Below are 18006 nucleotides of genomic sequence, written 5' to 3' on the forward strand. Positions count from 1 at the left end.
TTGCCTGAAAGTTGCTTGTGCTTGTAAATGTTTAGTTGAAAAAGAACTAAATTTGTCTGGAAGACAAATCCTGGATAATATAGCCTGGGCTTTGTTATGTAAAAGCTCAGTTTATAAGGCTGCAGTGGTACTTTCTAATCCCATTCTCTGAGGCATCATACAGTGAAGAACAAAGTACACATTCACAGTGTCCTTTGGACATATCTTTCTAGCTTGTATAACATTTAAGAATCTTTGCGTATTTTTCTTGCTATTGCAGTATATAATTACCCCTGTGGTAAAGCAATTTGGGATATTCAATAAGAACAATATAATGAAATAGTCCATGTTTAATATTTTTATTTTAATTTGGCATCTGTGTAAATTCAGAAGCTGAACGTAGCCAAAGAAGAGTATTATCTAGCTATATATATACCCAGATATGTGAAAGGTTAAATATAGGATTTCTTTATTTAAAAAGGTAATTTTCTTCAACCTGGGATAAAAATATCTACTACAACCATTTATCTAAGCTAAAACTGGCAAATACAGTGTTTCCAAAGCCCACTGGCCATCCAGACAAATGTAGATATCATTACTGCCACCTATTGCTACGAGGAGAGAATTGAAGATATTTTCATATTTGTATATTTCCACATGGGGATAAAATTGGAAAATAATGAGCTTGTTCCAGTTAAGACATTTGTAAATAAACATGTTTTGATGTCTTCTTTGACAGCTTATTTGTAGAGCAATATAAAATTGGCTAGTACAAGTGCTAAGAAAATCCAGCATTGTCATGGACACCTGGCAAAAAATAGAATTCAACTAGAAAGGAACTCCAGGCACCACACTACTCAGCATCACAGTAACTTTTTTTCTGTATAATGAGGCACTACAATCCCAAGCCTTGAGCCAGGTGTCCAGACACTCCTTAAAGGTACATAGGGAGAGGTGGGGCCTTCAGAGGCCTTCATGGGTGGGAGCTTTTTCACTTGTCAAAGTTATTGCAGCAGTCATATCTTTCATACAGACTAGAAAATGGTCTTGTAGCCACATAGGTTGTCCCACAGAAAGAAGAGACTCCAGAATGTGGTAATAGACTGGATGATGGGAGCCTGATTAGGAGCGTATGAATGCTTGCTACCAGATAAATAGTTGGAAGTAATTATGCATTTTTTGTTTCTGCATTAAAGGCCCAGGAGCAGGAATTGCAGAGAAAAACAACGAAATAAAATATCTCATCTTCTCAGCTTATTTTCAGTTTCACTGAATTGTTTAAATTTCAAAATTACAGTGATGCACAGGGTCATGTAATGTCACAACATTCATTGGAGCAGAAACAGAAGGCTCTGAAGATCTTTTTATGAAAGGACAGTAAGTGGCAGCAATTACTGCTGAGATCTAAGTGAGCAGTATGTGAACAGGCAATCAGAGCTCTGGAGCTGTCAAAGTCTTTCATTCCCATTCATCTAATAGTAAATAACAGTAAAGAACTCTGAGATTCTTACTATGATCTTTTTTTAATACCATTATACAGTTCTTGAAACTAGGAAGGATGTTGGTCAGGAACAGAAAAATAAAAAGATAAATGAGTGAGGTGTTGATGAAAGGAAGGAAAGATGCATCACACTTCATTAAGGCTATTTCTTGAACAAGTCCTCCTGGTAGGTGCCCTGCACAGTTCAGCTCTGGAAGATACCTCACTTCTGTACCACCCTTACAGAAGCAAAACACCTTTGACAAAATTGATCTCTTGACTATACAGTAGCTAATATATATTGACTTTTCCTTTTTCCAAAGCTTCAATAAATTCACCTAAAGAAAACTTCCCTATGTATGCAGTCACTTCTTTCATGTACTGCATGCCTTGGACATTTGTATTATTTGTGTGTATAATAACAAATAGGAAGGAAATAAGATCCCTATCTGTGAAAATCAGAATGTGTTCATGTTTCTTTCCATAATCAGGAGAAAACCCTTTATCATATATTATGTTCACTTCAGTGCTCTGATACAGTGATGTCTGATGTGAACTCAAATAATCCATAGCTGAAGCTTATATTTCCCAACTCTTTGCCTTTTTTATGGTTGTTGAGAACTGCTATGCACCTAGCATTAATCTTAATGCCCATTTCTACGTAAGGAAAAAAAATATTATAGCTAGACATGAACCGCATAATTAAGAAAAAACCTTTAACTCAGTATTTCATGGTTTTATCCTATGCAACAGTTAGATTTTTAGCACTAAAGAGACAAATGGATAAGAAAGCCTTTATTAAAGTGGAAACAAAGTCTACTGAAGCCAGTGTAATTCTTCCACTGACCTCAAGGGCCTTTAAATCCTGCTTATTTTGCATCCTTATGAGAATGCAAAATCCATCTAATTTAATTTCTCTGTGGATGTGTTGAAATTATCTTTGAGAAAAAACCCCTTAGTGTTCTGCAAGGACATGGGTTCATTGTCAGCCAATGAATTTTCAGTGATTCGCATGTAAATGTGGGGCCACTACATCCAGACTGAGATAAACATATCTTGTGACCCATGGAGTTTTGTTGTCCATGGGCTCTAGGCATCACCATTTCCCTGGAGGAGGCTGGCCATGGGCTGCAATGCTGGGTGTCATTTATAGGAAATTACTCACCTTCTGCTCTGAAGCGTGGAGAAAGGACTCTTTTCTTCCTTCAGAACTTGTCTAAACATAAATTATTATAGGCAAAATTCAGGTAGAAAGGAACCTCAGGAGGTCTTCAGTCCAACCTTCTGATTAAAGCATGATCAGATACAACACCAGACCAGTCTACCCAGGAATTATGTAGTCATGTCTTGAAATCTCCAGGGATGATGACCATACAGCCACTCCTGTTCCTCTCTCTGTTGTCACGGTGGAAGTTTTCCTTTATATCCAGTCTGAACTCCCTTGTTGCAACTCACACCTGTTTTTCGTATGCTAGATTCTGTCCTTTGAATGAAAGTGAGTATGTGTCTTTTGTCTAGTCAAATAAAAGCAGGCAGGAGCTACTGTTAAAAATCTAAGGCCTCATTTCTTCAGTTTGTACAGAATTGTGTTTTCTCTTTAACTCGCCTTTGGTTAATGAACAGTTGAAGCCTCAGTGGTCCTCATTTTGGGGAAACCAATCCTCATTAAAAAGTGGAGATGCTGCATTGTAAGTCATGCTGGCAAAATTTCTATCAACTGGAATGCTCATATATGGTACTGTCAGAGTTTAGAAACTCAAGAGAATGGAAATGTGATATTAGATCCTGGTCTGACCCAGTAAGGCAAAGAGTGAAATATATCAGATATAAATCTGAAATAATGTACTTTGAGTTTTTGCCGATATCAAATTAAGGGTTAGGGGTTATTACATCTGTGAATTTAGACCTATACAGAGCTGTTATAAGTGGAAATATTTCATATATTGATAGTATTAAAAAGCTGTTTGGATGGGCAAAGAACAGCTGTCCCTGTGTTGGAAACACCTGAAATCTTTTGATAAAATGAGAAAATGTAGCTAAAAGCAAAAAATCACAAAATTAAACATGGCCAAAACCAAGTGTGTGGTGTGTATAAGTTTGCTGCAAAATTTGAAAGCAGAGTAAAACAGGCGGACAGTGATAGGTTTTCGGTCCTCACAGGTTTAAGGAAAAGCATAGATCTTGTGTTTGGTATTATTATGGGTGTGTTTCAAAAAGGTGAAGGGTAGAGAGTCTCTGTATTTGATGTAGAAGTGCTTTCCTAAATCAATTAGATTAATATTAGCTGGAGGAAGTCTAGCTGGTAGTTCTGTTATTCACATCAATGGCTAAATCTTTGCTTAAGCCTCTGAAGCATTTTTACGGAATTATGTCTTGTAGTAATCAACTTGCGTTTGATTCTCAGTTGTATAAATAGAACACTGTTTATTTTGCTTTGATTTTATGGAATATGAATCCACATTCAAATTCCAAAAGCAAATAAAAAGGTTTTGCTGCCCATGTAGGTACTATTATTTGTCACATCACATCTTACAGGTCTCTGCTGTTAACTAAGCAATCTAATCTATTTGTTCTTTATTCACAAGGAATTTTTTTGTTTAGCCTTAGATCTTTCCTTTGTTGACTGTTTTCTTACAGTCCCTAAGAAATTACATAACCTAAGGACCTACATTTTTTTAAATTACCACACAACACTTTTTTGCAATAATTTTCTGTAACCTGCTTAGAATTAGTTGATTTCAGTGTGAAGTGATATGAACCAGCCATCAGTTTTTTCTTGAGAAAATGGAGCAGTTCATGGTTGAATTCACCAGAGATGCTCCTTTCTTTTGTAGATGGATGTTTCAAGTGTCGTCAATAAAAACAAAGACAAAAAGTCACGAAGTCCTGATTGACCATATCACAAGAAACTTTTTTTGAGTCCCCTTCAGGTGATATAATCCCCATTCTTTTACAGCTTACATAGCTAATAAATATTGTGTTACACCTCTCCAGTGCTAAACTGCAGGACATTGCAATTTTAACCTCATTTCAAGATGAAGATAGGCTATTTATTCCTACTATTTTCTTCATGAGCATTCAAGCCCCATGACAGAATTTAAGAGGTGAAAGCTCTCACTAGCTGCCAACTACTATGGACCATATCAAAGATTCACTAAATTCCACATATAGTTCTCTCACAGGTTTCTTCAATCTTTCATGAACTTCCTTGCAGTCAAAAAGAGGGGGAGTAAGTATGACGGTCTTTGAACTCGGATACATTATTTTTCATAGACTCAGACTAATTCAGGGTGAAAGGGACCTCCAGAGGCCTCCAGTGTAATGATCTTCCCAAAGCATGCTCAGCCTTTAGATCAGAACAGGTTATTTGGGATTTATCCAGTCAGGTCTTGAAAACCAACAAGGATGAAGACTGCATGACTTCTCCACCTCTTGATATAGAAACCTGCTTCTACTTAGTAACATCAGAAAGAAACTGATGGAAGAGGTGATTAAAACTGCAGATTCTTGAACCTAAGTCCTTTATAACCGTTGTGAGCCTTTCCAGGGAGGACACTCTGACTGGCAATGAACGTGAGTTGAGACGTGTGCATAGTTTTACTCCATGCAGAGAGAAAATCTTCAAGTATATTGGATGCACATACAGCCTAGATATTATAGAAGATACAAGTAGATTAATCATTCTTTCATACTTGGAAATTGTTTTTATAATAACAACTTCTTACTCAACTTTCATCCTTCAGGCAGCTTTATTTTTACATTTGTAGATAAGGCAATTGAAGAAATCTAGAAATTGTTTCACAGGCAGTATCAACAAGTGGCAATTAAATTGTGGGATTTTTCCATGTTTTTTCTCAATTGTCTGCACCTTTGAGTTTCTTGAGCCAGCTTTTATGTTAGTTATGCCTTGTCCTGTCACTGACCAGAAGACTTCAAAGGTTTCTCTACCTTTGTTTCTATGTTGCTCTGAATTTTCTGCATATAAAAGCAGTTGGAGTAGCACTGGTACAGACTGAGGAGGTGTCAAGGATGCTTCCATAGCTCTGCTGGTCATGGCTTGATGAATGGTCAGAGAGAAGCCCAGGGCATATCTGAATCCAAACTGTGGTGAGTGTTCTCCTTGCAAGAGTCCTTCAATTTCTCCTAAAAACTGGTTTAAAGTACTTGGATTATGAAATGAGTGTTTCAATTAATTGTCTTAGCTAGGGATACGTGTAACAGGAAAACCCTGAAGTTAAGGTGCTGCTGAACAGCACCCTGCTGTTTGAACATGCTAGTTAATGGGAAATTTTTTTCAGAAAAATTGATGTGTAATCAAAACAGAATTTCACTTACATAATATGTTTGAATTTAAACTGCTTAAATAAAGAGGCTTTATCTTTTAAATTCACTAAAACAGTGTTTTAGTGAATTCAGGGTATTTATCTAGAGGAACTAAAAAAACATATTTCAGAAGCACTCAGTTCTGAATATATCCAGTAACTTGCAATGCACCTGGACCTGCCAAGTCATCCCCTTGACCCTGTTGAACCCTCTCTGCCCTGCACCTGGCTGGCAGCGGTCAGTGCAAGAGCAGAGCAGTGCTCTTGCTCCACTGCAGTCCTTAGAGCTTTCAACAAGCAGCCTCTGGAGAGCAGAACTTTAGTGTGTGCTGGGAACTGGGGACAAGCACACAGCAGAGAGGAAGGCACGCTGGAAGGCACGCTCTGCACGGTGACCCTGTGCTTGTCCTTCTCACCTGCCATGTGAATCTGTGCTGCTCGCGCATCTCCAGGCGTGTGACCCCAAAGCAGTAGTGCCTTAAGAAACTTGTTACCTTCTGGCTTAAGTTAGCCCATGAGTTTTACTTGCTGTAAAAGCAGTTTAAAATGGACTGTTTGAGGTCTGAGGAAGGGTTATGAGTCTATCAGATTGCCTCAGGGACTGAGGGGTTGCGCTGCTGTGTGCAAGGCGATGCACCCTGTGGTGCCTGCCCCCAGCTATATCCTGCCTCTGAGCAAAATGAGCAAAGCTGACAGTGGGGAACATCCCTTAGATGGGAAAGGCTTTATGGTTGTGCTCATCTGTATCAAGTACCAGCCACTGCGTGAATTAGTCATGGAAAGATAAGCACAGATCTAATTTTACCACTCAACTTCTGAACATTACAGATGCAAACTGCCTGAAGAATATATTTGATGATACATGCAGTTGTCAAGTGGATTTGTCAATGTCTTCTCTGGTGACTATAAAAATGTATAGTCCATTTAATGATGCAATACCATAGCAGATATTCAAATTGTTTGAACTAATCTTCTTTAAAAAAAAAGCTAGAAAAGGCACTGTCTTGCAATGAGCCATCCCTGGTTGCTGTATTGTTATACACATGGCAGTAGCTCATAAAGATGAATTTCTCCTTTTGATCAGTTTTATTCTTGGTGAAGTGCTAATGAATGTATAATTCTAATTCTCAATTTTCTTAAACTGGGGAAAAGAGTTTGGAGTGATGTTGAATGTATCACTGAGTATAGGAAGCCACAAAAAGACCCAAATGTACTCGTATATGACCCCCAATATTTTTACCCATGTTGAAAACTTTGTGCTTGTTAAAATTTGTGAAGACAAAGTTTAAAATATTTAACTCAGTTGTCAAACCTATGACTTACTTACTTACTTCCATGGAAAGTTATTGCTGTATTTTCAAGTCATGGATCAATCCCAAAGACTATTCAACAGGAAATCACAATTCCAACTCTTATCACAAAACAGTTATCAGAAACCAAAGATCATTTTGTCACTAGCAAATATAGATACCATCAGAGCAGCAGCTCTTTCAAAAACTGTCTCATCAATTGAGAGATTAGATATAACGTTACATTCGAATTGCATAGAATCTCCTGTGATACTTCAACCAAATTCAACAAAATACAAAATTCCAAATTCAAACAAAACACAATCATGTTTTATAATATATACAAAGTTATTTATTCCTACAGTTTGTCTCACAGCTTCACCCATATGAAATCAGGGAAGGAAAGATTATGATATGATAGATGATATGCCAAGTGATTACAGTGAACAGGAAACACAGAACTCAGAGTCTGGAAGATTTTGGATTAAATAAACTTTAGGACAGATGTTTCTTTATATTACACACATAACTAGAACTGCTGTTGAATCAGACAGTTATAGGTAGCTTGTAAGTTGTGCAGAAGAAAGACAGTATTTCACACTGAAATACTGGTATAATTTTAAATTTCCATTCCAAATGGTAATTCATAATGAGATCCTTTTCCTTACACAGATATATGTATATGCATTCTACATTATTTCCAAATTTTCAGAGAATTATTCAAACTAATTTCTTATTTATCCTGTGTTTCCCCAGCTGCCACTACACAAATTATAAAAATAATTGTAAAATACTTCACAAATTCATATGATTCTCAGGAAGGGTTAGAAAGTGTGGAATCCAGAATGCTAAGGAAAGTGTGGTCTTCCTTCTTCTGTCAATAAAGATGTGAAATTTAGGTGATGACTGAGCTCATATCATGCAAGCAATATGCATGTTATAATTGCTATTGCCATCTTATTCCTGTATAATGTTTACTTTAGAAGTCCTTCTCTACTTTAAATTTGGAAAAAAAAAAAAAAGACATTCTGGTGTAATATGTTTCCCTCTTGCAACATTTCACTTTTTTATTCCATTTATGGGCATGTTGTAAAAAAACTTCCTAGGAAATGGTTAAATTGGAACTTAAACATTCCTTATCTAAAAGAGATTACAGAGGTGGAAGTGTTTGGAGTTCATTTGCAGACATTCAAGAGCTCATTTTGCCAGTTTATGGTTCCTTGTCTTTTGAGATAAGTGAAAAAATCAGCCCAAAGGGCAAAATCTTTTCTCAAGGTGGACGATTGCCTCTGCCACTCTGGCAATGCCCCACCAAGAAAAAAAACAGAGTTTCAAACCTGCATGAAGTGCAAGCTGCCAGTGACAAGGCAGTGCCACACAACACTGCCTCAGCACACTCACCAAGCCGTGGGGTGAGGCAAACCAGGGACCGATCCAGACGGCAAAGTGAAGAGATGAATTTTTCCTGAACAGCTCCACATCAATGGCAATAATTCTGGACCAAGAAAGAGAATGGGAATGCCTGACAGTGGTGGGGAAAAGTTGTTTCCATCCCTCCTCACAGCACCATGAACTTAGGTCAAAGGAAAACAATCCTGAAAGTGCAAATCTCTAGGGCAAAATTGTTCTCTTGTGCCAAGAATGGCAAGAGTTGACCTGATGCTTCAGCCTGCCATGATCTCCATCTTCCCTTATCCCTGCTCCTTTCCCCAGTATGGTACTTGGTTACAGAGAGCCAAGTGGGGATTTGGGGGTAAAGGCAGAGCTGCTGGACATGTTCAGTTAGCACAAGAGAGCTCACGGGACTCTGCAGTATGTGAGTGACCATGCATGTGAGCATGGCAGATTAGTGGGGTCTGGCAGACAGGGTAAACCACCTATGTTTCCAATTAAATAATTTCTGTCAAATGTGGAGTCCCTAAAGCAATCAGGCACCTTCTAGATGCAAATCTTCCTTCTCATTTTTACTGCTGCTATAAAGAATAAAGCACATAATCTTGAAAACCAGACCCATGTCGATGTTAACCATATGAAAACAAAAGCACAATAAATGGAAACCCAGAGAGCCTCTTTAGTATGCATGTTTTCTCAGGGCAGCAAAAGGATATCGATAAAAATCATTCCCTGTATGTATTACATGGTTTTCATTGGTTTTGTAATGATTTAAGTGACTTAGTCCTCATACCCAAATGGGAAAAACTTTAAAATTGCAGATTTCCTTTTGGTAAAAAGTGTAATGCTTTCCTTTCCTTATTTTCCAGGGACATCAAGCCTGACAACATACTGCTGGATGAACATGGTAAGTGAGTATTGACTGCTTTGTCTCAGAATCTCTAATTCCTGAGATCTCGGTGGCGTGCTCATGACATTCTTTGTAAATCAACCTCAGATGTTGAATTCCTACCTAAACCTGGACTTTCTCAGAAAGCTCCCTCAAAACACCTTGTGGATTTTGTAGTTTTCTCTCTTATTGCCAAAGAAATGTGTGGATCAGAAACTTTCAAGGTCTGAAAACAAAGGAATTTAATATGAGTTGAGACCAGCAGGGACACTTGATAAAAAGATCTTAGTATTTTATTAACAGGTTTCTGTGAATCACTATAACCCCTTTTTAGGTGCCTACCAGTAGAACAGTACCAAGCACTTTATTTTCTTTTTTTGAACTTCTGAAGGGCTAAGAAAGGTCACATAACAAATCATTTCTCATATAGATAGCTAAAATTACTTTCCTAAATCAAGATAGGGATTTTGGAAATTTGACTGCAAAGTTTGTGTGCCTCTACATGTAGTTCTGGCTTAAATAGCACAAAAAAGAGTAGACAACAATAAACAACTTTGAACTTTTACTTCTAATTCCATGTTCTCAAAGATAAAAGACATAGTATGAAAAAAAAAAAAACCAAGTAATTTCTTTAAACTTAAATTTTAAGCATATATTCTCTCTAAGGAGTATTTAGCTAAAATGTCATGTATCTTCTTGTAATTGTTCATAGGGAAAACATGAGAAATATAGGCAAAGAGGGCCTTGTATCAGTCAGAACAGAAATACATAGAGGAAAAAGACTAAATGGAAAAAGGAGATATGTGTTTGCTACTGTGCGAAAATCTTGTGCTTTGTTTACTTCAGAAATTGATTAAAAGCAGATAATCTCTGAGAAACTATATTATTGAAATTATGCCAGCGATGGCATTATGTTTCAAAATCCATTGCAGAGCTGCTGGGTATACAATTTAAAGTTGATTAAAGAGGTAACATTCTGCATAGCTGAAGTTCCTAGGAACATGAAAGCTAATAAAGCTAAGTAATATTAAACCATCTAGAGTTTGAAACCATTTACAACTTCAACAATTTAATATCTCAGACCCATAAGTGTTAATGTTCCCAAGACTCTAGCATTAGCAAACAAGCATGAAATAGAAATATCTTGTCTTTAAGTCCTGGTGAATTAAAGATGTCAACAGCAACACAAAATGGGTATGAGAATGTTAAATCTCTGATTGACAGCCTTTGAAGCACAGTCACCTTTATCTCTCCTTGCCCCTCATCAAGGTCAATTAGTGCACAAAACCAGCCTCTTGCAGGAGCTTTCCTACAGAGACTCAAGCAGCACAGAGAAAAACCCACACCAGAGTGAGCACTGAAATGCAAAATGGAGGGATTTTTTTGTGATTATAAACTATTCAGCAACAAAGTTACCTGTTGGAATAACAGCTTGGAAATTTTGGGATGGATGACCTCTTTTTTGCAAAGCAGCAGAGTACTGCTCCCTCATAGCACACCTGCAGACAAGTGGTGGAGCAACAGACCGCTCCAGACATGCACACAAATCTTGGTCAGCAGAAGTAATCAATTCATGGGTTCAAACAGGTTCAAAGACCTGTCATGTGGCTTGGAGAAGAAATTCCCTGGAGCTGGGAAAGGGTCTATACACTTCAACTCACTAAATGTGGTGATATCAGTAGCACAAGTGTCTGTACCATGCTCGTTACCTCAGGCTTACCTTACAGAAGTGAAATTCTTTTGCAAGAAAAAGCTATTCTTAAAGTCCCTAACAGCTCTGATTAAGCTGCAACATAGTAACATCATTTTAATGAAATCATCAGATTTCACTTATTGGAAAAATGTGCTGAATATATGCACCACAAATATGTTTGCCTGCAGAGTAAGCGTAACAAATTCACCTAATATGAGCTTAACCAGGTGCACGGGAAGGAACTTTATCTTAGCCTGTGGCCTCTAAGATGGCACAACAGTTTCCTATGTGCTTGACTGTACCCCCTAGGTCTTTCTTACAGTTCATTAAACAAATTATGCTTACACAGAGTATCAGGTAATGGGATATGCACAGCATTTCTGACTGAGACTTTGTCTCACTGACTTAGATTTCTTTGGCCTCACTGAACAAACCTGTTCTGGCTGAAGTCAAAATTTAGTGTTACACTATTCACATTGCCTTACATCTTCAAGCAGTTAAATTGACTGACTTTCAGAACAGACACCAAGAATACATATTATAGATATTTGTGCTCATTAAAACTATTTTCTCTATAATTTATCTGTATGGCTTAGGGAACATACCCCAGGAATACAGAAGTAGTGAAAATAGAAGATTTTTCTTAAAAGTGATCAATATAATTTACAAATTAAAAAAAAAAAAAAAACAACAACACAAAAACATATACAACCTATTCAAAATCATTCTGTCAGTCTGAATTTTTCCATATGTTTTTCATCAAAGCCACATCTCAGCACTGCTGAGCACAGGTTCTGATGCATCAGTGGAAATAAATGTTTGATGATCATGAAAAGCATATTGGCACATGAGAATGGGATAACCAGCAGTTTAAAATAGTGTTCAGCCCCTATCAGAGAATGATTGCATGGTGTCCTGGAAAGATTCCACATCCCGTCTCTGAGGAGAGAAAGTAGGGATGGTTTCAGGGTTCATTCTCTGAATCAGAATCAGAATCAGATCAATCAATAAAGCTCTTTTTTTTTATGTTTCCTTCTCAGCTTTCCCAGAAAGCTCTTCCTCTTATGACTAACACTAATCTCTAAATTTAGTAGTAGTGCTCTGTTCTGCTAACAAACACCTGAAACAGAATTATTCCAGTGACTGCTGAAGGGACTACCTAGTGTTCCAGGAGAACTATTACTATTGTATTGTACAGAGAAAAGCATTATAGAATTCTCTTAATGGCAGAATTCTGCTTCCTCTTCTACTTCTTTCATTTTAATGGTTTAGAACAATATAACTGAAGTGACAGCATTTAGATCTGGAATCTGCTAAGTCTGGTCCATGTTGTATTTTTTTCTGAAATACCAAAGAAATTAAAGATATCTTTAAAAGTGTGCATGATCTATTAACTATGACGTCTAAAGAGACGTAGAATTTTGTAAGTGCAGAAAAACAAGCAGTGGCAAACAGATGAGTAAACTGACTTTTTAAAAGGATGATAACATTATTTCTGTAGCTATTTGGTAGCACCATTAAAATGAACATCTCTGCTGGTTCTGCAAAAATTACAAGCTCCACTTTTGCATCCAGGCTTAGCCTTGTACTAAGTGACCACACCATCATTAAAATATGTTTACAAAAAATCTGCAAGGGTTGGAATTCCTCTCAGGCAACTTTTCCACAACATCATTTCATGAGATGCAGCAAGATCCTTGTTTGGTTTACTGAGGAAGAACTCCCTGCTAAGTCAGATACAAGACCTTGGCCAGCATTTTATTGCAACTGGTGGCAAGAGGAAACATTATTTGTGGAACATGCCTTTTGCCACCTGGGCACCAAATGCTTCAGTGCTGCCTATCACCCACAATTTTTTTGTGGTGGGATATTACAGCATCTTTTCATATTCCATTTAGAATATGAAGGAATTCTTGTTAATGAGTTTGTTTGCTGCCTCTTTGAAGCTGCAGCTGATACTAGCCTCTACAACCTCCTGGAGCAACAAATTGTAGAAGTTCACCATCCTTCACATCCTTCATGAAAGAAAAGTGGTTTTTTTAATGTGTTTTAAAATATTATTCTTTAAAAAAACAAACAAACAAACAAAAAAAAAAAAACAAAACAAAACAAAAAAAAAAACACAAAACAAACCAACAAAAAACCCCCAAACATTTAGAATTCCAGGATTTGATTAATTATAACTTACAATCACAATATTCAAGATATTCAAAAACTCCTTCAGCACCCTCCTATCAGCAAAAACCCTCAGTGTTTTTAATATCTCCCTATTAGGGAGATGTTTTCCCCTCTCTCTCTTGCCATAGATAGAGTTACAGGTATGCAGGCTTTCAGTTTCAGGGCAGAAGAGCAACCACGGTGCATCAAAGACCCGTCTAATTGAGCTTCTTATCTCCAGGAGTCTCCAAAAAGTGAATGACAGAGCAGGATATAAAGAGACTATTTTTTGTGGTACTTTCCCCATGTACTCACCTGACCTCCAGTTTTTTGTGACTGAGGTGTTTCCTGGCTCATGGTTTCCACACATTTAAGAGCTTTCGGTGACCTTTTCCAAGATCTTTCCTGGTGCTTCCTTGAGTGAAGAGAACTTTTAGCATCCTTAACATCTTGTGTTTGGGTCCTTGTCCTTAGCTTAAGTATAGATTATGTGAAGACTCACTACCTCCTTGTTAATTTTTGAAGGTGCTACCTGCTAATTTCACTGAATTATTACTATTTCTAATCTTGAAACTGTTTCCCGATGGTTCTCCATACTGAAATCACAGATCTAATATTTCACTGTTATACTTAGCAGGGCTATTTACATGTTATTAGGTTTTGGGGGTTTCTTAGATTTTTGCATCTGATTGTGACAATTTTACTCAGTAAAATCATTTCACTTATGAGTAAGCAAAATTAATTGAAACTGGCATTCATTTGTGCCTTATTATATATTATTATATTAGTTTGTGATCATCAAAGTTTTCATTGAAACTCTATTTCCTTGAATACATTTCAGCTCTTATTTGAAAACTCTCAGCAAAATTGAAAGATGTAGCCAATGAGCAATCCTGGCATTAAAACCAAAAATGGGATGAAAAAACCTACCCACAAATAAATAATTGGAATCCCAGTATTGACTTCTGAATACCAGAACTGACAATACTATTGCTGTATGCTGATGTCTGTGAGACACTTTGCAAGGGCTATATCTTGTTTAACACTCCAGTGCTGATTAAGAAGACAAAAGATTCCAGCATAATTCATCCACCTGAAGCTGCCTAGACTTTGAAAGTGTATCTGAAATTTTACATGCCTACATGGCCATTCAACAGCCTAACTTTTTGAAATGCACAGCTTTGCTGAACCCATATACAGTCATGAAATTTCTACCAATCTCCCTGGTGATAAGTGTCAGACTGCCAAGTCATGCCAAGTTCAGGTGGGTGCAAGCTCAGGCTCTCATACATAGTACAGATGAACCCAGAGAAGCTTTTTAAATTCTTCATGGGGTTTGACTTTCTGAGAGCAAATCAGATTTGACTGTACTTCAAAATGTTACAGTTCTGAGATTTACAATCAGCTCTGGGGCATGCTGAGTTAATGGCATTAACTCCAGTATAATATTTCTTCTCTCTGACATCACATTCACCACTTTGGTTCCGACTCTGAAAAATTCAATGAGGTTTGAAGTCACGTACATTTTCCTCTGCTGAATGTTAGTCAGCTAGCCCCAGCCAACTTTCAGGACTTGTTCTAATTGTCATTATGATTTGCTCAAAAATTAAATGCAAACACAGATCATTTGCTGTTTACCTCAGAAACTGTAATTTCAGGCCATGTTGAAAAGTGAGACATAAAAGTCACATCGCATAAAGCTTTCCAAAGTCATACACGGTTCTGTAGGTAGTTAAAGCTTTAAATGGAAGCTGACTGAAGCAATATAATTTTAAAACAATTTCCACTGAGATACTTTCTTCTTCAAATGTACGTGTTGGTGTATGTGAAATCTGCAGTCTGATGTTATTTGAAGAAGCCACTCTGCAGAGAGTCAAAGGAATGCAGTCATTTGCTTTTTCTGCCACCATCTTATTATATACGGGGTCATGCAGCTCCAAGAATTAAGCAATGAGCTCTTTCCCTGGGATACTTGAATTTATTTAGGTCTGCTGAATCTGTTGTGCACTGCTCTGCTTCACTGTTCATAAGAGCAAAATTCAAGTGACACTGACATTCTGCTTAGTTCAATGTTATACCAGGGTACAGACTTGGTTTTGACATTTCGTTGTTCACAATCATATCCAGAAAGGGAGATCAACTACAAGGTGTGAAGCTCAGATGGGAAAAACTCCCCACGAACAGAAATTTTGCAAACAGTATGAAGTAGGTGGAATCCCAGCATATTCACTGCAGCAATAGCAACCTTCCCTTTTCCTACATGCAAGAGTTTCAGTAGAAACTTGTCTTAGAGGTTGATTAGAAAGACTGCTGTAGAGAACTGGGATCTAATTGTCTCTTGAAATATTCACACCAGGAATGAAAACCTTAAAAAGCCAAACCAAACCAAAAACTGCCAAAACCAAAACCCCAAAGTCCTTAGGCTTGCAAGAGTTGAAATCACTCAGTGGTATGCACAGGCAGGCAGAGCTCCACCTCAACATCTCTCCAGCCCTCCTCCACTGCCCACAGGCACAGGGAAGTCACCCCTGCTCTGCCCCTGTCCCACACACAGCCACTCTCCCTGCCCCCAGCTCCCACCAGCTGCCTCCCCTGCCTGCAGAGCACCTTCCTTTCCCTCCAGCACCAATTAGCAGCCCCTCAAGCACCAGGCAAAGGCAGCCTGCAGACAGCCTGAGGGTTGTGGAGTGGCCCTGTGATGGGGAAAAGCAAAAGGGCAGCTTTTCCAGCAGTAAACTGTGCCCTACCTCCTATACAGGAGCTGCCTGTTGCTGTATGGACAGCAGGATGCAGAGGAACTGTAGAGAACCTACCTTCCCAATCCATCCCTTACCTTCCAAAAAGGCATTTTTTAATAAAAACCCCCAAAACGTATACACCACTTCATGTGTGCTATTCTGGTTTTGTTAACTGAAAAAAAAAAAAAATCTAATAAAAGGGAGAGAAAACAATCCCATTTTCATTGCAAATCACCTATTTGGATCAGTCTGAACAGATATTATGCAATAGATGTTTTGCAATGGGCAGTGATGCTAGCTGATGGAGGAAGAGCAGTCTCAACAAAATATCATGCTGCTCCAACAATCTAATAATAGGGAGTGTCACTTACAATGCTGTCATTTAAATGACAGAGCTATATTTATAATTTATATTTATATTTATATTTATATTTTTTGTTAAAAAAAGAGAAAGCATTAGTCTACCAAGATCCTTACAACTATTCATTCTATAGTATACATAGAATTGCTTGAAACTACTGCCATGAGGTGGATTTATATTTTTCAGTTATAATTTTCAAAAACATTCTGCCACAGTGTTTTGTTATGGTGGAAATAAACTGCAAATACTCCAGCCACCAGGAAGGAGGAATACCACTTTCCAGTTGTTATGTCACCTGGGCTGTGAACACTAATTCTCGTTATGGCAGCCTAACATTTCCCACATCTTGTAAAGAGATGGCTTTCACTGGCTCACAGTTTTTCTCTGCCATGTGTAGAGGACTTCCTGGTCTGGGTATCTTAGGAAAAAAGTGTCAACAAAATGCAAGCAGGTTTTTCAAAAAAATTGTGGAAAAACATGCAAACCATTTCATTGAAAACTTCTATTGTGTCTCCCATTTGGAGAAGCAGCTTTAAGTTTAGCAGTGAGAAGTGTCTTCTTCCTTTTCCAATTCAATATCAGCTCAGATCTGGCCAAATCAGGGTCCTCTGAGAATTTCAGTTCACACATGCGTAACTGCACAGTTAGAGGTTGGCAGATACATTTCCTGTGGACTTTGAGCAGGATCTAGATTAGATTGTTGGAGCAGCATGACATTTTGTTGAGACTGCTCTTCCTCCATCAGGCACCAGGGTAACATCCATCAGGCACCAGGGTAACATCCATCAGTCATTTGTTACAATCTCTTCGTCTGATAAAAGCCTCCCTCGCTTAACAACTGCATCATGCCCAAACCCTGATCCATTCTGTGGATTGAACAGGACTGAGACCTTTATTAAAAAAACCCACACAAATTTGTCACTCAGGAGTCTAGTTAACCATGTGATCTATTAATCCTGATCTGAGTGCAGAGCTCAGCTGGGAAACGGAGTACATGCCCCTGTCCTCCATGGCATTGCCAGATGTAATCACAGAGAGGACAGTATCTGCATCACTCCACAACACTAGTCCTTGAGCAAAGATGCAAAACCTACCAGAAGACTTGAAAAATTAAAACTGCAGATTTTCAACTGGATTTCTATTCAGTTTACCTGCCTATGACAAACCAGGATTAACAACTATTACTTCCCTGTGGTGGAGTAATTGAACATATGCTTATCATAAACTACCCCAGGAAAAAAAGTAATAGAAGGTTTGGACCATCCAGCCTGATTAGTTCAGTTTAAATTATCTGTCTGGCTGGTCAGGCAGCACGTTCTCAGGCTGACTTCTGCCACTTATTGTTCATCTTGTCACCTGCTGTCAAACGAGTGAGCATTTGGGACCTGCTCCTGTTACATACACATCTTCTGCTACTATGGATCTAATTTTATAGTTACTGTGTGATAAAAAATTTTCTTCTCACCTCTCTCTTTGCCCTGAGAAGACAGAAAAAGTCAGGCTGATGGTAACATGTAGTGGATGCACTTGTAGACGGTGTCGCAAGTACCTGAGATGTGAGGGATGATGGTAGCTGGAGATAAGGAGAGGGAGAGGCAAATTTCACACATAGCTTCACATTCTGCTTCTGCATGTTACTTACTGTTCTGAGAATACAGAGAGAATCATAGAATAAACAGAATGGATGAGGTTGGAAGGGACCTTCA

General features: G+C 38.0%; 1 protein-coding gene across 2 annotated transcripts in view; it reads left to right on the forward strand.

The window, feature by feature from the left end:
* STK32B (serine/threonine kinase 32B) overlaps nucleotides 1-18006 on the forward strand; it is a 160145-nt gene that overhangs the window by 98182 nt on the left and 43957 nt on the right. For both annotated transcript variants that reach the window (XM_069012221.1, XM_069012222.1), the window contains one exon: nucleotides 9332-9369. In XM_069012221.1, coding sequence (XP_068868322.1) covers nucleotides 9332-9369 — 38 coding nt within the window. The remainder of the gene's footprint in view (nucleotides 1-9331; nucleotides 9370-18006) is intronic.

The sequence above is a fragment of the Aphelocoma coerulescens genome, chromosome 4 (assembly GCF_041296385.1).
Source record: "Aphelocoma coerulescens isolate FSJ_1873_10779 chromosome 4, UR_Acoe_1.0, whole genome shotgun sequence".
Taxonomy (NCBI): domain Eukaryota; kingdom Metazoa; phylum Chordata; class Aves; order Passeriformes; family Corvidae; genus Aphelocoma; species Aphelocoma coerulescens.